Source organism: Pogona vitticeps, chromosome 2 (assembly GCF_051106095.1).
Source record: "Pogona vitticeps strain Pit_001003342236 chromosome 2, PviZW2.1, whole genome shotgun sequence".
Taxonomy (NCBI): Eukaryota; Metazoa; Chordata; class Lepidosauria; order Squamata; family Agamidae; genus Pogona; species Pogona vitticeps.
This window is the reverse complement of record NC_135784.1, coordinates 8635029-8658887: the sequence shown is the minus strand read 5'-3', so window position 1 is coordinate 8658887 and position 23859 is coordinate 8635029. Positions and strand designations below refer to the sequence as shown.

At 47.6% G+C, this 23859-nt stretch overlaps 2 protein-coding genes across 2 annotated transcripts in view; one reads left to right on the top strand and one right to left on the bottom strand.

The window, feature by feature from the left end:
• The window catches only part of LOC144587365 (uncharacterized), a 50730-nt gene that overhangs the window by 21063 nt on the left and 5808 nt on the right, over positions 1–23859 (top strand). Inside the window, 1 exon segment of the mRNA XM_078387752.1 lies at positions 8447–8573. Coding sequence (XP_078243878.1) covers positions 8559–8573 — 15 coding nt within the window. The 5' untranslated portion in view covers positions 8447–8558.
• Positions 14779–23859, bottom strand: part of LOC110071321 (uncharacterized) — a 62177-nt gene continuing 53096 nt past the window's right edge. The window contains exons 3-5 of the transcript XR_013542523.1: positions 23408–23580; positions 19427–19539; positions 14779–17368 (exon numbers count right to left, since the gene is read on the bottom strand). The gene's annotated coding sequence lies outside the window, so the exon portion shown is untranslated. The remainder of the gene's footprint in view (positions 17369–19426; positions 19540–23407; positions 23581–23859) is intronic.

Here is a 23859-nt window from a genome sequence, read left to right as displayed (position 1 = left end):
GTGTGTACTCCTTGTTTTCAACTTTAAATATGGTCTTTCATGGTTGCAAGCTGCCTTGGGTCCTTTTTCTCGCTGTCCCTCCAGCCTGGATAGTGCCGGGTAAGCTGCACGCTCAGAAGAAGGAAGTTCATGGACTCATAGAATAATGAAGTTGGAAGGGCCCTATAAGGCCATCAAGTCCAGCCCTCTGCCCAATGCAGGAATACAAATTAAAGGATATTTGCCAAGGGTGGTCTAAATTTCTCCTGAACACCTCCAGTGTTGGAGCACTCGTCACCGTAAAGTAATTGATTCCATTGCTGTACTGTTCTAATGGTTAGGAAGATTTTCCTGCTATCACCCAAGATCTGGTTTCCTGTAGCTTGAACTCATCGTCATCTGTTCTGCACTCTGGGATGATCCTGCCCCTCCTCTGTATGACAGCCTTTCAAGTATTGAAAGCTGTAAATAATTTGTGTATTCTCTAATAAGAATGTCCCCTAAAAGGCACACATTTGTTTTAAAGCAGCGGCCAGTCCATACCTCTGTGCCTATTCTGAAGCTAGGGAATCGGCTGTGTCTCCTTTGAACTGGTTCTCTCTAGGGGTAACTCTATAATTTACAGTACTGCCATCCTCTGAGTTCTAGTGGATTGTCTCCCTTTACTCTGAGGTGATCAGGGTTAGAACCTAATTAGGTACATAAATCTCCTGGATGACTTGCCACAATGTCAGCCTGATGAAACTCTGAACTCTCCCTAAGGGTTCTCCAGAACCTGAGCCCTTTGGAGAAAAATCAGAAGCCTGTGTTCTCTCATAAAAAAGTAAAGGTTCCCCTTGATGTTTAGTCCAGTCATGTCCAACTCTAGGGAGCGGTGCTCATCCCCTTCTCCAAGCCGTAGGTGGAGCCAGTGTTTGTCCATAGACAGTTTCTGTGGTCATGTGGCCAGCGTGACTAGACACGGAATGCCGTGACCTTCCCACCGTGGTGGTACCTATTTATCGACTCGCATTTTTACATGCTTTCAAATGGCTAGGTTGGCAGGAACTGGGACAAGCGACGGGAGCTCACTCCGTCACGTGGATTCGATCCTATGATGGCTGGTCTTCTGACCTTGCAGCACAGAGACTTCTGTGGTTTAACCCGCAGTGCCACCACGTTCCAATTGTGTTCTCTCCTACTTGTGTTCTCTCCTAATTTTTAAAGGTAATCCCAGTGTGACCCAGAAAGACAGTTCATACCCTTAAAGTTGTTCTTCATGATATCCTTTACTTCTTTTTTTTAGTCCCAAATTGAAGGTCCATTAGAAAGATAATAGCAACAGGCATCACTGTACTATCATTAGCATTTTTAGCATAAAGATAAGATTTTAGCCAAAGAGGCATCGAGTAACTTATCTTGTCTACACATTCCACACATGTGCAGAAAGAGAATCATAGAACAATGCTTGATTATGCTAAGCACCACTGGTGTATCCAGTAATAGCCACAAGATGGAACTTTGGACTAAAAACTTCTCACTAAAAACTTCCCACATTCGCTCCATTTTTATTTTATTTTGGATAAGCAAAACGCTGCCAGTAATACAGTGGTGCCTCACACAATGATGTTAATTGGTTCCAAAAAATTCATCGCTGTGTGAAACCATCATTCTGCGAAACACCATTTCCCATAGGAATGCATTGAAAACCAGTTAATCCGTTCCAATTGGAACGGATTGCCGTCCTTAAGCAAAAATCGCCATAGGAAACATCGTTGTGTGAAACACGGTTCCCCAATTGAAATGTATTGAAGCCTATTCAATGCATTTCAATGGTTTAGCGAAGTGAAATTTTGCAAATTTAAGTGTGTCATAAAAGGGTCAAAAATGGTTTTAAATGCTTGGAATAGCTTCTGCACCTTCTAAAACGGGTGGAAACTTAATTTGGCTTTGATCTCACTTTTCGTTAATTTTTGCTGAATTTTTTTCTCCCCCACCAACTTTTGACAGCTGTCAAAATTTGACAGCTCCATTATTTCCTATGGGGGAGGAAAAAATTCACAAAATATTAACGAAGACTTGGAACAAAGCCAAATTTAGTTTGTACATGATTTAAAAGGTCCTCTAACGAACCCAAGCATTTAAAACAGTTGCTGACTTTTCATTACTTTTTTGTGAATTGTTTTCTCCCCCATAGGAAATAATGCAGCTGTCAAAATTTGTGCACTTAATAAACCCTTTGTTACCCTGATTTGACTTTGTCCTGACTCTTTTTTTAATTTGTTTTTGAATTTTAAAATTGTAAAGGTTTAAATGCTTGGGATCTGAGTCTTCGTTAATTTTTGGTGAATTTTTTTGTGCCCCATAGGAAACAATGGAGCCCAAGAGCTCCATTGTTTCCTATGTGGCATTAAAAAATTCAGCAAAAATTAACAAAGACTCAGATCAAAGCCAAATCAGGTGTGCACCCGTATTAGAAGGTGCTTCGATGATCCCAAGCATTTAAAACTGTTTCTGAGTCTTCGTTAATTTATGGTGATTAAATTATTGTGATTAATTTAAATTATGGTGATTAATTTATCGTGATTGTCTGCCTGAAGATCCATCAGCTCCTGTGTGGTCAGCTCCTGGTCGTGGCCTTCGACCAGTTCTGCAATGTCCTCCTCATTGACATCGAGGCCAATGTTCCTCCCTAAGTCCACAATATCCTGCATCACTGTGGACTCAGGTGCAGGTGCTGAAGGACCAGGAGCCACACAGCCTGGCCAGAGCGGGCACCATGCAGAGTTCAAGTTCTTCTGGCTGATGCCGTCCCAGGCCCTGGTGATCATCTTCAGGCAGATGACGATGTCGAATTCATCACGCCAGAAGTCACAGAGGGTGAGGGAGGTGGCATCTGTCACCTCGAAACACTGCCGGAAGAGCTCCATGTTGTAGCGCTTTTTGAAGTTCGCAATCACCTGTTGGTCCATTGGCTGGTGGTGTTTGGAGGCAGAAACATGATTTTTATAAAGGAAAACTCATCCAGCAAGTCATCCTCAAGGCCTGGAGGATGGACAGGAGCGTTGTCCATTAGGAGCAGGGCCTTCAGAGGCAGGTCACGGTCCACCAGGTACCGCTTCACAGCTGGGCCAAACGCATGATTGACCCAGTCCACAAAGAGTACCCGTGTGATCCAGGCCTTAGAGTTTGACTGCCACATCATCTTCCGCCATGCTTTGTCTACCTTGTGCTTCTTAAAAACACGAGGGGTTTTGGAGTGGTAGACAAGCAACGGCTTGATCTTCAGGTCCCCGCTGGCGTTCGCACAGAAGAGGAGGGTCAGGCGGTCTTTCATTGGCTTGTGGCCAGGCAGCTTGCTCTCCTCTTGCGTCAGGAAGGTCCTTTTGGGCATCCGCTTCCAAAACAGGCCGGTCTCATCGCAGTTGAAGACCTGCTCTGGAAGGTAGCCCTCTGCTATTATGACTTCAAGGAACTCCACAGCAAAGTCCTCCGCTGCAGTGGTGTCTGAGCTCGCTGCCTCTCCGTGCCTCACCACGCTGTGGATGCCGGAACGTGTCTTGAAGCATTCAAACCAGCCTCTGCTGGCCTTGAACTCGTCAGACTCAGCTGATATTCCGGGCTGCTGTGCCATGAGGTCGGCGTACAAGGCCTTGGCCTTCTCACAGATCACAGCCTCCGTAACCATGTCGCCTCCACGCTGCTTCTCCTCCATCCAGATGACCAGGAGCTTATCCACCTTCTCCAAGACAGCTGGACAGTTCCAGGCCATCCTTGTGACACCCTTGGCGGCATCCAAGGCAACAATCTTCTCATGGTTGGCCATGATGGTGCTGATGGTTGACGTATTGCGGCCGTACTCCCGGGCGGGGTCCGCAATGCGTCTCCCACCATCGTATTTCCGGATGATTTCCTTTTTTGTCTCGATGCTGACCTTCTCCCTGGTTGGCTTGCCAACCTGGACAGAAGCAGGCTTCTTTGGACCCATGTCCAACAGCTACGTTAAAGGAAAAAAACAACAGTCAGTGATTTAAATCTGCCTCACCTTCCCACACCTGGCCAAAACTGCCCTGCACATGCAAGTGGCAGTTTTGTCACACACACACACACCACAACCTAGGAGGAAAAACATAAATCTTACCTACCTCAAGATCAAACGGATCGTCTGGAAAAGCCAAAAATGGCCACAGCACACCCACAGAGGATGCCTAAGCAAAGAAATATTCAGGAAAATTAGACTTTCCATAACTACACCCCCCCACCACCACCACAACCAAACGTGAAAAAAAACACAGGAAAAGAAATCTTACCCACCTCATGATCAAACAGCCAGCAAATGATACAGCACACCACACCACAACAGACCACACCACCTACAGAAAAAAAAATTCAAAATGGGAATCCAAATCCCTGGGTGAGACAGGCAGAAATCCACCAGAAACATCAATCCCAGTGGTGGCCTAGCACCATTGAACCCAAACACACCCCCACCCCATAGGCAGCCTGGCACACAGAAAAAAAAACATTTTAAACACACAAATCCCACAAAAATGCCCAGAACCCCCTGGAAAAAAACCCAGCAATTTCCCCATTTAACCCCCCCGCCCCCCATAACCAAAGCCATTGCCAGCCAGACCCAAATCCCCAACATGGCAAAGAAGAAAACATTTTAAACACACAAATCCCTTGCAAAAAACATCTAACTTTAGTAATAAAAAACCCACCACCCACCAAGGATAAGAAATGCAACCTTACATTTTGTAGCTCTACAGCACAGCATGCACTCCGAAAACACAGTCCAAAGTGACAAAGCCAACCTTGGAAGTGCACATGGGAGAGTGAACCCAGGATGCATGGGCAAGGGGTTTTATACCTTCCCTGCACAGACACAATGCATCCTGGGTGCAGGCAGTTTGGATTTGAAGGAAAACAACAAATTAGCATTTCAACACAGCCAGGTTTCCCGCTCTTTCAAACATCGCTGTGTGAAACAGGAACCATTAAACGGCATCGTTAAGTGAATCAAGGTCCCGAAATCGCTGTGCAGATTTCCTCCATAGGACCCATCGCTGTACGCTGCATTAAATTTTTTTAAAAAGGTCATCGCTGTGCGAATTCATCGTTGTATGAAGCAATCGTTGTGCGAAGCACTACTGTACTCCTGATGGCTCCTGAGTTGACGGAGGGGAACATCCATGTCATCCAACTTGTATGTTGTGCATCAGACTCACCATAAAAATCCTCATCTACTCTAGAAAGTAACACATGATAGTTGATTTGATACATTTGCTTAGCAGATAAAGATACTGATTGTACAGATGTTTGACATCACTTAGTGAAAACATTAATCAATGAAGGAATACATTGTATAAAACAGCATAAGGCAATACCAATTATCAGTAAAATAATACCATTCATTAGTAGTATGCGAAGCCATCCCATAAGGAATTCCCAAGGCTATTCCATGGGGAAGTGTTAATATTATTGGTAATAATGGCATCACGCAAAGCAGGTAATTTATGCTCAATTGAACGCTGTAAGTTATGGAAGCAAATAATACTTTGAGTACCTATTGCTTTATAGAAGCCTATATGAGAAAGTGCAAGCAAATAAGTGATGCTTTAACTAAAAGCTGCTGTAACTGGTCTATTTCACTCCGCAGATCTACCATGATTCATGTAGTAGCATTTACTGTCTTTTCCAGGCGACAAGTCAGACCCAAAATGCTATGCTTGTTCTTGTGCAATAATGCCTGGATATGACCCTAGTGTGAGCACACCTGTAACAGAGCCTCCTCCAACACAACTTGCATCAGAGGACGACATTTGGGTGCCCACTATTACTCCATTCTTAAAAACCCTATGCCAACACACACGCTAGAAGCATAACCAGGATGAAAATTGGTAGCATATCGATCAAAAAAGAACCATACATTTGGATCTTTCAGAAGCATGTGAGCACAGATTGACCCTTTCCCTGTAAAGTTAGCCTGCATGAAAGGAAAATTAGGACAGATGTCTCCCAATGTGGAATATTCGAGGCCACTGGGATTAAGGGAGACATCCAAATAACCAAATTTGCCTCCTTGTTGCGCTGAGAGCCAAAATTTATTGTCACATGCTGTATAATTCTTTGCAGGGGTCTTAAACTCAATTTACCTGGGGGCCGCTAGAGACAGAGTCTGGGTGAGGCTGGGCCGCATCAGATTTTCCGCCAAGCGGAGCAAGAGCCCGAGGAAGCCGCCCAGGAGTTTTCTTAGCCGACAGACAGGTGGGCTGACTGGCAGGCTAAAAGGGGCTGTGGGGGAGCGAGCGAGGGCGGAATTCCTAGAACGTCCCGCTCTCTCAGACCAGAAGTGTGCTGCTTCTTTCTCCATCTGCCGGCGGCGCTGCTTCATAAGCCGGGCAGAGAGGGTAAGCCTGCAGGGGGTTCTGGTTGGGGGGCTCGGAGGGTGTGTGTGTGGAGGGGGTGCTGGCTGGTGAAAGTGGGGCTGTGTGGGTGGGTGGGTGGAAGAGCCCAGGCGGTTCCTTCCTTCCCTTTCCTCCCCCCCAGTCTAGGGTTGGGGGGAGGGTCTCCAAGTTAAGCCTGTCCTTCCTCCCCTCCCTTCCTCCCATCGTCCTCTCCTCTCGGGAGGGAGGCAGGCCCTTTGCGGGGGGGAGCATCTCTCTCCCCCCCTCCCCGGGATCCACCTGTATGTGTTTGGCCGGCACTCCCTTCCCTTTGGAGGACCTGGAAAGGTCTGGTGTGGGATTTTCATTCTCTCTTCTTCAGAGGCAGGAGAAGGTGGGCTTGGAGAGCGACGCTTTCCTCTTGAGGAGACCCTGCCAGGCCTGAAAGGATAACAAGACCGCTCGGGGAAGTCTTATCTGGATGGAAAAGCCTTGTCCTCCAGAGAACAGAAGATGCCCATGGCCTTCGGGGGGAGGAGGAGGAGGAAGGCGAGGGAGGTTGGCTGATGGGATTTTAGAAAGAATGAAGGGCCAGAAGAGGCCAGAATCGCTGAAGATCTCTCAGGCTCCATCAAGAGAGGAGAACCCTAGTTGAAACGGCCCCATGGGCCACGTAGTTCCTGCATAAGGCTTTGGCCCCAAGCCATTGGTAGCCCACTCCAGAGTCTCCCCTGTCTGTGGTGGAAGACAGAAAATGACCCCATGATTGAGATGCTTGATTTCATTATCTGAGGCCATTTCCTGGCTATTGTGCACCATCAGAGAGGGTAGGGCATCGTCAATCTTTCCAGGAGATGTCCTCTGGCCAAAGGGTCCCTCCTTAGCCCCAGGCAGTGAATGACAAGCAGGGACAGCATTGGAAGAGAGTTGAGGTCTTCCTATGACGTGCCTACACCTTCATAGGAATTGCATGATTTCCATTGTTTCTAAAGCTGGCATCTTTACCTGCACTTTTGTTGTTGCCAAATTTTTTCTCGGTTCTTGTGTCTCGCTTGCTTTCTTGGCTTCAAAGGTCTTCAGAGTTAGTCTGAACAAGGCAAAAAATCTTTCCAGCTGAAGAACCCAGAGGAAAAGACAGATTCACTTGCTTTCCCGAGTCAAGAATCTCTCTGTATCGTGCTCTTGGGTTCTCCCTCTCCTATGCTTTCTCTACCTTAAAGAAGAATACAGTGGTGCCTCACATAGCGAGGTTAATCCGTTCCGAATTAACCTTCGCTATGCTGAAGCATCGTTGAACGGGGCAGGGATTTCCATTGGAACGCATTAAACATGGTTTAATGCGTTCCAAATGGGCCAAATACTCACCGTTCAGTGATGCTTCAGGATGGCCGGCAGCCGTTTTCGCGCCCTCGCCTCGCTTAACGAGGGCACGAAAACGCTGCGCACGGCCATTTTGGGCCATTTCCAGGCTTCCGGCGGCCATTTTGGCCGCCGAATAGCTGATTGTCGGGGTTCGTTTTGCGAAGATCGGTAAGCGAAACGCTTACCGGTCTTCGCAAAGCGAATTTTCCCCTATTGGAAAAACGTTGAGCGATCGCATTAGCGATCCGAAAAAATGGATCGCTATGCGATTTCGTTGTTATACGGTGCGCTCGTTAAGCGAGGCACCACTGTATACATCCACAGGGATCAATACAGGGATTTTCCCCCCTGAGAAATAAATGGGAGAAAGTATATGAAAAACAAACATTTTCCCACACCCATCCCCTTGTTCTCCTTGCAGATCCCGGAAATAAGTTGGAAACACCTCATCCTTCGTCTCTCCTTCGTGGAGGAATGGAGATGAGGTCCATGCAGCCTGAGCAGGTAAGAGAGAAGGAATGCGGAGAGGAACAGAAGCTGGGTGCTTCCCCTCCTCCTCCTCCACTTCCTTGGTCCCCAAAAGAATCTTCCTCTTTCCATTTGCTTCCTCAGCTACTCCTCCCTAGGAAGGAGAAGACTTGAATCCTGCACTGAGTAACTTAGTCAATATCATTTTCTGGACTGCCTTTCACAAATGTCGAACACTGGCGATACCTGTTTCTTCTTTTTCCTTTCAGGTTGCAGAAGCTCTGGAGGAGCTGGCTGTGGATTTCTCGAAGGAGGAGTGGGCTCTGTTGGATCCCGGCCAAAGGGCTCTGCACGCAGAAGTCATGAAGGAGACTTTGACCCATGCAGCGTCTCTGGGTGAGCTTTCTTTGATGTCCCGTCCTTTAAGACAGGGGTCCCCAACCCCCGGTCCGCGACCCGGTGCCGGTCCGTGGCCTGGGCTGGACCGGGCCGGCGAGACAGACCTCCCACCCCCCCACCTGCGTGCACTCACCCCCGTTCCACCCGTCTGCGCCTGCGCGCGTGCTCCAGTGCGCGTGGTGGAATGGCCCCTGGGAGGGCTGCTCCACCATTTGCACAGACAAGGTCCTGGCAGAGCAGTGGGGGAGGTGTTGGCGTCGGGTAGGGCGAACTGGGGGTGGCCGCTTCTCCTGGCTGCAATAAAATGAAGGATCAGAGCCAGCCGAGGCGAGCCAGCCGAGGCTTCAGCCTCCCTGCCCCAGACCAGAGCAGCAGAGCTCGGGAAGGACTCCTGAGTGCATGGCAGACTGCCTCCCCCTTCCCTCTCGTTTTTTCTCCTCCTCTCGCCTGGAACCAACGTGCACACCACACACGGACATGGCCGCCGCCACCACCCCCTCATTTTCCCACCTCCATCCAAGTCCTTTGCAGAGCAGTTAACTTTTTCGCTCAGCTGTCCACGCACGCACCGCCCCCTCCATGAAGCTTAAGCCCCACGGACGCTCTTCTTGCCGAGAAGGGGCAATAAAAGTGGGGACGCTGGGGGTGGTGGTCAAGGTCTCTGCAGAGACGGCCACATATCTGAACGAGATGGGGAGGAGATGCGAGCGCCTGAGCGCGCCTGTTTGGCCTCTTTGCAGAAAGGAGGAATGAAGGAAGGTGGTGCGGGGGGAAGCGGGGTGGCAGCAGCTGAGGTGGTGGATTGGTGGGGGTCAGCTGTTTGCCTCGCTCGCCCCGGCCTCCAGCACTTCTGCACCTCCCTGGCTGCTCGCTCAGCCCCTCCCCAACTGTGCCTCCAAGTTCAGTCCCGGCAGAGCAGAGGGGCAGGCGGCGGCGGGTAGGGCGAGCTGGGGGCCGCCGCTTCTCCTGGCTGCGATAGGCTTCAGCCTCCCTGCCCCAGACCAGAGCAGCAGAGCCCGGGAAGGTCTCCTGGGTGCATCTCAGACTGCCTTCCCCCACTTTCTTTCTCCTCCTGCTGCTCTGGAAGAACAAGAGCAAGAAAAGGTGGGAAGGAAGGGCACAGAAAAAAGCGAGAGGGGGAATCCCTTCTTCTCCTTTGCTCCAGGAGAAGCGGTTTCTTAACCCCCCCCCCCAACAGCCCAGGACAAGAAAATCAGCCTCTGCTGGGCAGCCACCCCTTTGCCCCCTCGTTGTGCCTGTCTCTGCCCCTTTTCTGGCTTTGGTGTGGTGGCGGTTTTTTCTTCTTTTTAATTTGATCTCTCCTAAAACCAAGAAGGAAAATGTGAAAGGGGGAGAATGCCCAGGAGGAAGCAGGAGCAATCCAAGCACCTCTCTTCACATAAATACTCCTTTTTATCCCCCATCCCCTATTTTCTCTCCCCTCTCTCTTTCTCTTTCTCTTTCGCTTTCTCTTTTCCTCCCCCCCCCCGCCCAACATCCGTCTCTGCCTGCTTCCTTTCCCTTCGTAGCCTCTTCCGTTGTTTTGTGCAATAGTTTAGGGTTACAGAGGTGACAAAGACACAGCCTGAGTTATTCCTCTTTTAGGTAATGTGCTCTTTTAATTTCCCCCCCTCTTCTCTTCCTTTGTGTGTGTGCATGTGTGTGTCTGAGGGAGAGAAAGAGAGGTGTGTGTGTGTGTGTTCCCCCCTCTCCTTCCCCTCACTTTTCTTTGCTTTCTTCTTCCTCTCTTTCCCCTCCCCTTTCTTGTGATTGTGCATTTGTGTATGTGTGTCTGCATGTGAATGGATTTCTCTTTTACGGTGGGGGGGGCGTGAAAAGAAAAAAGAGGCTTGTTTTTTTTGTAAAATAAGTTGCTTGTTAAATTCTGCAACTACGGATTAAAATAGGGGGTTTGGATCCTCGAGCTCAGGCTACATAGTGCTTTTATTTCAGATTATAGGGCAAACTGTCTTTGATTCATCTCTAAAGGTATCTTTCCCCACCAAATGAAGGTTGCATCATATCATACACAAAAACCACACAGCAGGCATGCACAAACAATTGTGTTCTCCCATTTTCTCTCTCCTTCAGTCACTATCCTAATTAAACACATGATGCTCTGGATCATTACTAACCTCTTCTTCATCTGTACCTATCTTCCCATCCTGTCCATTTTCAAACTTGCAGCAATGTACCTCATTCATCATCATGTAAGTGCCCACTATCCCTTTTCTCTGCCATAGAACATCATAAAGCTTAAATACTTATTTATTTTAAAAATGAGAGAGGACAAGACAGTTTGGTAAACGCTGTGGACAGTGGGCATTATTTTGGTGTGCAAGGAAAACTGAACATTGAGACAAAATACGTGTAAACCTCCAAGCCACCTGTACTACTAATTAAAGGAAATCCATTGGCTATACAGTTTATTGATGCATAAAAGCTTGACAAGTATGTTAGCAAACCAGCACAGCTATTCAGTTGGTCAAGGCATTAGTCTCTAGTCAGGGGTTCACACATTTACAATACATATGATTGCAAATATATTTAAATATTTTGCACTTTTATGTGTCACAGTGAATTTTGAAGGATTGCAAAGTTAATGCTGGTGACTACCCCACCTGCACCTAGGAAGGGGTTTCTAAGTGCCCTGTTTCATATGGGACATCTCTGTGGCACTTGTCATTGATCTCCCTGTGAAGGCTGCAAAGAGGACCCTTAGTCTGGAACCAGGAGAACAGGAACTATTGGCCAGAATGGAACTATTGGACTGTATGTTTTGTGTAACTTGCCAGAGCTAATTGTGGCTAGTTGAGGAGATGCCAGGGTGGGTCTCAGGATTGGTTGCATAATTCAGAGTATGAACAGGGACATGACCAAGATTCATTTGAGCACCTTGTCAATTAGCTGCAGACCTTGCCCACATACTAGTAGGATTCCGTCCATGGGCTGAAATCTTGTGCAGTTACACAAAAGGCTGTTTTAGACACAAATTACGGAAAATGAGGAAGTTTCTGTAGACATCTGCTGCATGCAGATAACATATATGGATATTTCTTAATGAAAGGCAATTTGTGTCTAAATGTTATAATATTGCATTGCTGTGCAACAGAATTTAAGCCATTGACATATTTTACTTAACATTCCTGAGCTTATGTGGCACAATGTGCTGCTGTGCTGATTTTTAAATTAAGAGCTACAGTGGATATAAAAAGTTTACACACCCCTGTTAAAATGTCAAGTGTCTGTGATGTAAAAAAATGAGACAAAGATAAATCATTTCAGAACATTTTCCACCTTTAATGAGACCTATGTACTGTACAACTCAGTTGAACAAGAAACTGAAATCTTTCAGGTGGAGGGAAGTAAAAATAAAAAACTGAAATAATATGGTTGCATCTGTGTGCACACCCTTAAACTAATATGTTGTTAAAGCACCTTTTGATTTTATTACAGCACTAAGCCTTTTTGGGTTTGAGTCTATCAGTATGGCACATCTTGATTTGGCAATATTTGCCCACTTTTCTTTGCCAAAACGCTCCAAATCTGTCAGATTGCAAGGGCATCTCCTGTGCACAGCCCTTTTCAGATCACCCCACAGATATTCAATCGGATTCAGGTCTGGGCTCTGGCTGGGCCATTCCAAAACATTAATTTTCTTCTGGTGAAGCCATTCCTTTGTTGATTTGGATGTATGTCATTGTCATGCTGAAAAATGAAGTTCCTCCTCATGTTCAGCTTTCTAGCAGAAGCCTTAAGGTTTTGTGCCAATATTGACTGGTATTTGGAACTGCTCATAATTCCCTCTGCCTTGACTAAGGTCCCAGTCCCAGCTGAAGAAAAACAGCCCCAAAGCATGATGCTGCCAACGCCAATGCTTCACTGTGGGTATGGTGTTCTTTTGGTGATGTGCAATGTTGTTTTTGTGCCAAACATATCTTTTGGAATTAGGGCCGAAAAGTTCAACCTTGGTTTCATCAGACCATAACACTTTTCCCCCACATGCTTTTGGGAGACTTCATATGTGTTTTTGCAAAATTTAGCCAGGCTTGGATGTTTTTCTTTGTAAGAAAAGGCTTCCGTCTTGCCACTCTACCCCATATTCACTGCACTCCATCTCCATGTATCAGATCCCCGTCAGTTACAGATTTCACAGGGTAATCAGAGGTTAGTGTTGTACCATCTGTCAAGGTAATCGTTTCCCTCTGGTCCCAATTATTAAGGTTTTCAGCAGAATAGGCTCTAATAGGCTTTAATCATGCTCCTCAGGGTACCATTAAATTGTTCTGTTAACCAGTTAGATTGCAGATGATATGGGGAAGTACTTAAATACTTGATACCACATATTTGCCATAGTCTCTGCATGAGTTTTGAGGCGAAAGATGTTCCCAGGTCAGTCACGATCTCTGAAGCAAAGCCCATTCGACTCATATAACTCAGCAGGGCATCAGCCACTGTATGAGTCTGTTTTTGCTTTGCACCCTCCACCTGTACTTTGGATTCTGATTATCATATTCTTAACAGGGGACACCATTTCTGTTCCCACCGTCTCCTTCAACGGGAGGATGACTCCGAAGGAGATGGGGGATCCTTCCAACTGGGTACCCCTGATGTCTGTTCTTTGGGTGGTTCCCAAGGCACGCTGGGTGTCCTTCTGGACCCAACGCTGTCAATGGACAACCCAGCGGTGTCTGTGGCCCGATCTGCCTATTTCCCTCTTAGACGGATGGTGCAGCTGGGCCCCTGCCTGGATGCAATTGTGACTCCCCGGATGGGAGTCTCAAGAGTAGGCTACCGTAATCCTCTTTCTGTGGGGCTTCCCTTGAGGCTGACACCGGCCAATGCAAGAGGGTCTCCTCAGTCCACTGCTCTCCCCCTCCGGTCGTCTCTGCTGGGAAGGCAATTCCATACCCCCGTGTGGGAGAAGGTTCTTCCGTTCTACATTCTCTCTTTCCCCCTCTGCTGTTTCCGTCCGCTCTTCCTTCTCTTTTGGCTCCATCCTCTACTGTCCCGTTTGCCCCAGTGGAAAGGTTTCCTGGCAGAGCGAGGGTTCCTTCTCTTTCTGCCTCTTCTGTTGGTATCATCCTCCTCCCCCAGATACAAATCCACAGGTTGTCCATCCAGAAACCTTCCCACCCTCCTACCAATAGCTTTCTCTCTTCACCTCTACTGTTCTGGCCTCCACTCCTCTCTCTTTCTCTCTCTCACTCGCTCTCTCTGCTTCTGGTCCTTCAGACTCCTCATCTCCTTCCTTTATTCTTCCCCTCATGTCCTTGGGGAACTTTGGAAAAAGAAAATCAAATGAAAGAGCCAATGATTAATCTCAAGGAGCGCAGGGCTTTTTAATCCGTGGATTGACCTCGAAGTTGCCTTGACAGACTCGCCCAGACTGGCTGGTGGGTCTCCTCCATGTGGGATGAGCAAGGGATTGATTCCAAATTAAGGAATTAAAAGGATGTAAGAAAGGGAGCAGAACATTTCAGCCTGGATTCCCAAGTCTCCCAGTTTGGAGAGATCCTTCTGGAGCTCTTCACAATCCCTTCTGGTCTTCACCACCCGGCAAAAGTTGCCTGTCTTCTGCAAACTTGGCCACTTCATTGCTTATCCTTGTCTCCAGGACTTTGATGAAGAGCTTGAAAAGCACCGGTCCCAGGACAGATCCCTGAAGGCACACCACTCTTCACCTCCCTCCATGGTGGAAATTTTCCCATTGACACCTCCTCTCTGTTCCCTGATTCTCCACCAATTCTCAGGCTCTCAGAGGACCTGCCCTCTTATCCCCTGACACTGGAGTTTTCTCAGCAGGCTTTGGTGAGGGACCACGTCAAACGCCTTCTCAAAATCCAGATACACAATATCCACTGATTTGCCCGCATCCACATGCCTGGTTCCCAAAGACTTCTAAAAGGTTTGTGAGGCAAGACTTACCTTGACAGAAGTCACATTGATTCTCCCTCACCCAGGCTTGTTCTTCTGTGTGTTTTAACATTTAATCTTGGATGAGGCTGTCCACTGTCTTCCCTGGAACAGATGTTAGGCTAACCGGTCTGTGGTTTCCTGCGATCCTTCCCTCCTTCCCTTTTTAAAAATTGCCATGGCATGTGCTGTCCTCCAATCCTCTTGCACTGTGGCTGTTTGGTTACGGACCAACCCTGCTACCCAAGATTTTAGCTCCAGCAAGAGATCAGACAAGACAACCAGCTGAACCGAACTCCAGTTTTATTAAATAGGCAATGCAAAGTCATCTGGGACTTCTCTTAAAGCCAGAGAAGAACTCAAAAATACAGTGTAGAGGAACTTTATACTATAACAATCAAAGAGTCATAAATGGATCCTACACCTAACACAATATAAACATGCAGAAAACAAACAACTGAGTCACTTATAGATTTTTGGGGTGTGCCACCTCCCCTTGATGACCTTCCTGTAGGATTCCCCCACAGTGTCTGGAAGAAAGTGTATTCCAACTTCCTTTTCTTATTGATATATTTAGAGTACCAAGCAGGGCCCAGATGTATGGGCTTCAGCCTCCGTCTCCCTGCTGAGTTTTATGTTTTGACTATTTTGGAGTGCTCCAACCCTGGAGGCATTCAAGAAAAACTTAGATCCTCACCTGGCAGATCTGCTTGGACCATATTCCCATCTTGAGCAGGGAGTTGGACTTGATGGCCTCGTAGGCCCCTTCCAACTTCACTTTTCCATGACTCTATGATTCTATCTGTGTTTGGCCCCTGGGCAGCATTCCTAAATGGGCCACCTGCTAATTGAAAGGTGAGGAGCTGGAAGATGTGAAATATATATGCCTTTGACTTAATACAAAAGCCAAGAGAGAATTAATATTATAAATTACATGTAGATAAAGATTTTCTACTTGAAGACCAGGAATAAAACTTCTTTCAGCCGTATCCAGGTATCACTCCCCACTTTTTAAAATTCTGACATTTGAAACAGCTCTGAATTGAAATCTGCTTCTCTTTGTATAGCCATTCCTGGGCTTGGAGATGAACGAAAAGCAACACACAAAGGCCAGAGTCTAGATAGAACACATACAAACAATCCCCAAATAATAAGAACCACAATTCCAATCACAACGTATCGTAGGGTGGAGAACTCCAGCATCCATGAAGTTATCCAAGACCCATCCCATGAACCTGAATTCAACTCTTTTATCCCTGTCCTCACGATTCCTGCCAATCAACTCTGCTAACATACCATTGACTCAATACTGTAGTCCTTTTGAGGTGTTCTGGTACATGTAATGTGATTGATTTATATTAGGCACACAGGCATCCTATCAGTGGCTAACCTCTGTTGCAAAACCATATTCTTCAGGGAAACTACTTCAGCCTGTAATCTTCTTTCTCTCCGTAGTGACGTCCTCCAAAAGATCTAGGGCTCCTGAAGTCTTCTATACAAGGTGGGATCTCTCTATAGCTAATTTTCTGAGGCCTCTACTGCTGGAAAAAAGGCTCCTTCCTACTTTGAGTCTCTGTAAAACCATTTCCAGGCCTCCAGACAAGACCCTCCTGGTGACCTGTGTGGCTTGAGGAGAAGAACTTGGATCTCATTGAATTCCTTCTTCAAGAAATGCCGTTTGGGCAGCAGGATCTGCCCAAGGTCATCTGTCGTGAGGACAGATGCAAAGAACTTTAATTTCTGTGCCATCTCGAAGTCCCCCTTTCCCTCCCTCCCCATCCAGAGGGCCAGCCGCTTCTCTGGCAAGTTTCCTGCTTCTAACATATTTAAAGAAGCTTCTGTTATTCCCCTTTATATTGCTGGCCATACGTTCCATTAATTCTTTCTTGGCCTTCTGTCTCATCTTCTTCCATTTCTTTTGCCAGAGTTTGTGTTGCTTTTTGTTATCCTCACTTGGGAAGGATTTGCATTTTCGGAAGGACCTCTCCTTCCCCTTTAAAGCCTCTGTAACTCTGCTCATTAACCACGCCAGCATCTCCTTGGACTTAGTGGAGCCCCTCTTTCTTTGCGGTATACACTTCCGCTGGGCCTCGACTACCGTTCTATTAAAGACTCCATGCATTCTGGAGAGATTTTTTTTAACCTTCCCTTTCAACTTTTTAATTAGTTTTCCTCATCTGTGGGTAGTCCACCCTTCAGAAACCAAGGGGTTTTTTATCTCGAGGACAAGAGCACCCCCCCCATCACATCACTCCGTGGGTCTGGCAGTTTAACCCACAGTGATTCTATGATGGACTGAGACCCACCATCCACCTCCATTCTGATGGATTCTACCCCTCCTTTGACCTAGATGGCCACCTTTGACCTTTGGCCTCCCACACGCCCCTCCCTTTCCCTCCTAGATAACCTGGGATGGTGCAATTCCACCGGCTCTTTGAATCCCACTAGGTTTCGATGAGGGCTGCTGTATCCATGTTCTATCTAGCCTCCAAATGTTCCAGTTCTCCCCTCTTTGCTCAGACGCTTCAGCATTTGTGTAAAAAGCACGTGGGTATGGGGTCCCCCAAGAAGGGCGGCTTGTTTCTTTTTTCCTATAGGGAGCTCCTGGCAAACGAGGACACACCCATGACACTTTTGCCCAAGAGGCAGGTAGTCGTGCAGAGGACTCTCGGTGCAAAACACGGCTATGCCCCCAACCCACTGCTAACTGCATGCTGGTTTTTGTTTTGAGCTTGCCAAACCTCTTCCTCAAAGGACGTGAGAGGCAGGATCTGGGGCCCTGGCTTCCATGCCCGCCTGCCCCCACCGCTGAACTCGCTGCATCTTCTTACCCTGCCCTCGGTGGCAGGAGGCAAGGACCGATAACATGACACCATCTGCAAGACAATGTGCAGCATTTAGAATTCATAATATTTAATTTCACTCGGGTCAGATACCTTCTCCACTTCAATGTATACATTTTGGTCTTTATTCTGACCGATGTGGTTTATCAAATACTTTTTTCCTCTCACCTGCCTTGGTTTAGGTCTCTCACTCTGGAGCCAGAGGTTGAGTGTTCACTTCCCTTCTAGCTCTGCAGTTTTAGTATTCTATTAACTCAATACCTCTTTCCCTGGCCATCTCTGCTTCCTATCCTGTTTTCAAAAATACCTTATGATTCTATACCCATAAGAGCATCTTATAAACTCTACATCCCATCCCTTTCATGGACCTGTCCTTTCTCTTCTCCCACTGAAGGATAATCTCTGCAGACTGTCCGTTCCCTGCATTGAGCACTTGCTGCTCTTTACCCGTTCTCCAGTCCAGTAATCGAGCTGCATCGCATTCATCCACATTAACTCTTCCTTTTCTAACACTGTACAGTGGTGCCTCGCTTAAGGATGTTAATTGGTTCCAAAAAACATCGCTATGGGAAAACATAGTTAAGCGAAACATGTTTTCCCATAGAGATGCATTGAAAACCGGTTAATCCGTTCCAATAGGAACGGATTGCCGTCCTTAAGTGAAAAAACCCAAAGGAAACATCGTTAAGCGATACAATGTTTCCTCCATTGGAATGCATTGAAGCCTATTCAATGCATTTCAATGATTTTGCGATGTCCATTTTTGCAAATTTAAGTGTGTCTCAAAAGGTTCAAAAACTGTTTTAAATGCTTGGAATGGTTATTCCACCTTCTAAAACGGGTGCAAACTTAATTTGGCTTTGATCTGACTTCGTTAATTTTTTGTGAATTTTTTTTCCCCCATAGGAAACAATGGAGCCCAACTTTTGACAGCTCCATTGTTTCCTATGGGGGAGAAAAAAATTCACAAAAAATTAACGAAAAGTCAGATCAAAGCCAAATTAATTTTGCACACGTTTTAGAAGGTGCACTAATGATTCCAAGCATTTAAAACATTTTTAACATTTTAAGACACTTTTAAAATTGAAAAAACAGGCATCGTTAAGCGAAACAGGGGACCTAAAATGCATTCGCTATGCGAAGCATGGTCCCAAAATCGCTCCTTAAGATGCATATCGAACAGTGTTTCCCAACCTTTTTTGAGTTGTGACCCCCTTGTGTAATTGCTACGGAACCTACAATTTTCATTAAAAGGCATTTTAATGGAATAACGAGATCACATCATAATAAACTTTTCAGAATAGAATTAAGTTAAAATACTTTGTGTTTGAGGTATTTTTGGGGAGTGGAAATGTTCCTTCCTTCATGACTTCTCCCCCCAAGCGGTTCCTCAGTGAAGTTCCCCTCCCACCTCAAGGCCAAAGGAAAAACCTCAGGTCCAGCCTCAGGCCCACCCTGTTTCTCCTCCCTCACCATTTTTGCATGCATTTCCTTCCTCCTCTGTGACTCAGTCGGAGCCAAAATGCGTTCTTTTTCGTTGTCTCTGTGAATGCACACATATGGGTATTGTCTGCACCTGCGCTGACTCTCTCGGAAGATTCTAGAGCGAAAAGTAACAATTTTATGGTGTGATCCTCCATGAGGCATATGCTTCTCCCACCCACCATCTTTCTCAGTTCCTTTTTTCCGCCGAGCTGAACGGTTCTCAGAAAAAATAGAGCGCTTCGCTATCGCCTTTGTGGCTGTTTTCTAGGCTCTTTCGAGCTTTTGTTTGTTTTCTTTACCTTAATTATACTACTTAGTGATCCTCCAAGCCTTTTGTTTCCCTTAGCCGACTGCCTGCGGCTTTTTATTTTCTCTTTCCCCCTCCCCCTCCCCTTTTCCCCTGTCCTTTCTGTTTTCTTTTTGCTTATGGCCTCTCCGTCTCCTTTTAAAAGGTGTTCAACCTGTGTGAATAAAATCGCACTTTTGGATGTCCACAGCCAGTGCCTTTTTTGTTTGGGTGAACATCATCCTACTCATTCGTGCCCTGCTTGTAAAAGCCTTACCAAACCGGCACTAAAACAGAGGCTCCAAAGACTTTGGTCTTACCTTTGGCAAGCAGCCATGAATCCAGCCTCATCTTCAGAAGCAGCCAGATCACCAGCCCCTTCCACCGGGCCAGTCTACTTCTGATTGTACTCCAGTGCTACCAGTTAAGGACACTGTTGACAAAGCAAAGGCGTCTGGTAAGCACAAGTTGCCACCTTCTCAGAAATCTCGAGCGCACAATGTTGGCTTGAAGAAGAAGCCCAAGCCCACTCCTTAAAAGCCCAGAAAGGACAAACTCCCCAGGGCAGAACTCCCACAGTCCTCTCTTCATTCCCCTATTTATTTATTTATTTATTTATTTTTGGACTTATATACCGCCCCATAGTGCTACAAGCACTCTCCGGGCGGTTTACAATTTCATTATACAGGCTACACATTGCCCCCCCAGCAAGCTGGGTACTCATTTTACCGACCTCAGAAGGATGGAAGGCTGAGTCAACCTTGAGCCGGCTACCTAGGATTTGAACCCCAGGTCGTGAGCATAGTTTTAGCTGCAGTACAGCGTTTTAACCACTACGCCACGAGGAATCATCCAGAGAAGTCCCCGACCTAGTCTCGGACGGAGATGACGCCCAAGAAGCACCGCCCCCCCCACGATGCCGCCCCATATTCCGAGCATTGGCCTCAGCGCGGCTGCGCCACAGTCCAGCCCAGCCTCAGCCCATTCCAACCCTGACTCAGGGAGGGCTCCTGAAAGCTCGGCATCCGATCTGGACGTTCCCCCTTCGCCTCCAAGAAAGAAAACAGAGAAGAGAAAACACATCTCTCCGCCAGCATCGGCCCCGTCGCATGGCGACTTCTACCCCTTTCCAATGGTGCCATACCATTTTGACCCCCTTATGTGGCGATCCTGGTACGGAGGATACCAGTCTGACCAAGCCAAACATCCAAGAATGACAACGGAGCTCCCTTATGCCTTTCCCTTTCTAAACCCAGTTTGCTCTCATGCGACTGCCTTGGCCCCGAGCACCATGGCCCCGTCCGCTCGCCCATTCATTCCATCCAAGCGGATGCGCGATAAAGTTCGCGAGGTCTTACCCCAGAGCTTGAACTCTCTGGCTCAATACCATCTCAGGCTGTTTTCGAACACCTTCCTATCCAGGAGCATCAAGCCCCCACTGCAGAGGGCTTCGAGCCATCAGACTACCCTTCATCTCCAGGCTGTCCTGCATCGTCAGAGGCACACCAATTGGAGTCCTCCCATGAGCCCAAACCCCCACCTATCCCAGATACAAGGGGTAGCCACGCTTCATCCTCCTCGGATGACTTTTCCTCATATTTGGCTCTCATGCTTCAAATGGCATAAGCTCTCAATCTCGATGTTGAACAACCACCGTCCATTGATGTCGACCCAGTATTCGATGACATCGATCAGGAGAGACAAATTCCTTTAAGTCTCCCATTTAATAAATCTATTCTCCGTCTTATTAAAGACACTTGGGGTAAACCTCCTTCTACCATGCAAATATCTCTCCGCACCGATGGCCTCTATCGGACCCATGGTGTTGATGCCAAATTCCTTAATCAACATCTGGTAACCAACTCCATCATAGTGGAGTCCAGCCAGACACGGACCCAGACTAAGTCCAAACCAACCCTAGCCAATAAGGACAGCAGGAAAGTTGACACCATGTCCAAGCGGATATATTCCCTGCAAGCATTCTTGCTTAAGACAGTCAGCTATCAAGCGACTATGGGGACCTTCTAGCGTCACCTCTGGAACCAGATCCTCCCCTTCATAGAGGCTTCTCCTGAACCTATAAGATCCGATCTCATTAGTATACACTCACAGGCTGTTTCTCTAGCCAAAAACCAAAGAATTACAGCACGTCACTCTGCTGAAGCGGCCGCAGAAACGCTAGTCACGGCTATTTCCATTCGACGCCATGCTTGGCTCAAATCTTCCACCATTTCCGATGACACCAAGTCATGTATTGAGGACTTGCCCTTTGATGGTGCCGGTCTCTTCAACTCCATGACTGATGATACCATGGATAATTTTCATAAAAAGCGCAAGACAGCGCGCTCTTATTCTGCCCAGCAGTCTTCCACTTACTAGCGGCCCTTCTACCGCTCAACTCCTTTTCAGCCTAGACAATATCAGGCCCAGAGATATCAACCTTACAGGCAGTACTGCCCTAATCAACCTGACAGCTCTACCTGCTCCACAACCTCTCATGGCACCGTACCGTCCTCAGATCCTACCTCGCCAACGCCAACCATATCGCGAAGGGCAGAGAAAGGGTAAGCAATACTGACAACTATCGATACTTCCCTTTTACGGCGTTCCTCCCTACCCAGTGAACTCAACCAGATTGGCCCCATTTTTTCATCGTTGGCAATCCATCACTTCTAATAAATGGGTTCTTTCCATCATATCCTCTGGATACCTTATAGAGTTCTCCGAACTACCTCCCTTGGGACTCATTTGGTACACCCCTTACTCTTCTGAGCTGCAAGCCGAAGTCACTAAACTTCTCCAAAAACATGCCATCCTACCAGTCCCCCTCGCGGACTCCCTTAACGGCTTCTATTCGAATTACTTCACTGTCCCTAAGAAAGATGGAGGCTTACGCCCCATTCTTGATCTCACTCACCTCAACCGCTTCATATCCCCTCGCAAGTTCCGCATGCTCACTCTGGACTCTATTATTACTTTGCTTTCTCAGGGAGACTGGTTCATAATCATCAACCTCCAGGATGCCTATTTTCACATATCCATCCACCCGGATCATCAAAAGTTCCTTCGGTTCCATTTCAACGGTACCGCCTTTCAATTTTGTGCCTTCCCATTCAGGCTCTCCACCGCCCCATGGACTTTTACAAAATGCATGGCGCCAGTAGCCGCCTTCCTTCAGCTTCAGGGAGTAAACATCTATCCCTACATCGACGATTGGTTGATAGTAGCGGCATCGTACCATGACGTCATAACAGCTCGAGACATAACTCTCCGTACTCTGCATGACCTCAGCCTCAAGGTCAATCATGATAAGTCGCATCTCACCCCACGACAGACTGCCAAGTTCATAGGCATGGACGTGGACTCCATTCGGGCAAGGGAATTTCTGCCCATGGACAGGATCGAGAAAATCCAGAAGGCCATCCGTCCCTTTCAGGCGTCTCACTATGTCTCGGCACATCAAACCCAGCACCTTCTGGGACTTATGGCATCGACAACAGCTGTCGTACAACACGCGAGGCTCAAAATAAGACCCTTGCAGGCGTGGTTCCTTTCCCTCTTCAACCCGGGCTCAGACCCCCCCATCGGCTCTGTTGCCAGTCACACCGCCACTTCTCGCTCAGCTCGACTGGTGGGTCCACTCACACAACCTGCTGGGCGGCAGACCTTTCTCACCTCCAAGACCTTCCATACAGATCACTACCGATGCCAGCCCCACAGGGTGGGGTGCCCATTGCCTCCAACACGCAGTTCATGGACTTTGGTCCAGCAGAGAACGGTTTCTACACATAAACCACCTGGAACTATTGGCAATCATCAAGGCATTCCATGCCTTTCTGCCCCTCATCAGGAACCAAGTGGTGCAGCTAGCGACGGACAACACCACCGCACTCTTCTACATCAACAAGCAAGGGGGCACCCACTCCCCCTCTCTGCTTTCCCTGGCTGTTGCCCTCTGGGAATGGTGCTACTCCCACCATGTTTTCCCTATTGCTGTCCATATTTCCACGGACGACAACACCCTGGCAGACAGAGTGAACCACCTTCCCGCCAGGACACACGAGTGGTCCTTCAACGATGTCGTATTCTGCTCGCTTCGCCGACGGTGGGGTACCCCTTCAATAGATCTCTTTGCTACCGATGCCAACAAGAAATGTCCCCGGTTCTGTTCCAGAGCGGGGCAGAACAGCAACTCTCTAGGAGATGCATTCCTAATGAACTGGTCCTGAGATCTTCTCTACATGTTTCCCTCTCTACCTCTCATAGCCCCATACTGGCCTCGCCAGCCGTGGTTCACTCACCTGGTCTCGATGTCGTCAGACATGCTTCACCTTCCTCTCCGCCCTGATCTCCTGTCGCTCGACCACGGCCTCGTTCTTCACCCAGACGTTGCCTCTCTCAAACTCGCGGCATGGAGGATACCCCCGACGTCATGCACGTCCTCCTTCGAGCCCGTAAACCTTCCACGACCCTCCTGTACGGGAACAAATGGAAGTCCTTCTTAAAGTACACACAGGACAATAACTTACCTGCCATACCTGTCTCCTTGGAGACTCTCCTTGGGTACCTCCTCCATCACTTCGGCTTTGGCCTCTCCCAGTCCACGCTGAAGGTCTATCTATCAGCAATCATGGCTCACCAACCTGATGATTCCCCTTCTTCCAAGTTGTTTTCTCACCCAACTGTCAAAAAGTTCCTCAAACGGCTCAACAACATCTGCCCTCCTCAACAGCGTATCACTCCTCAATGGTCG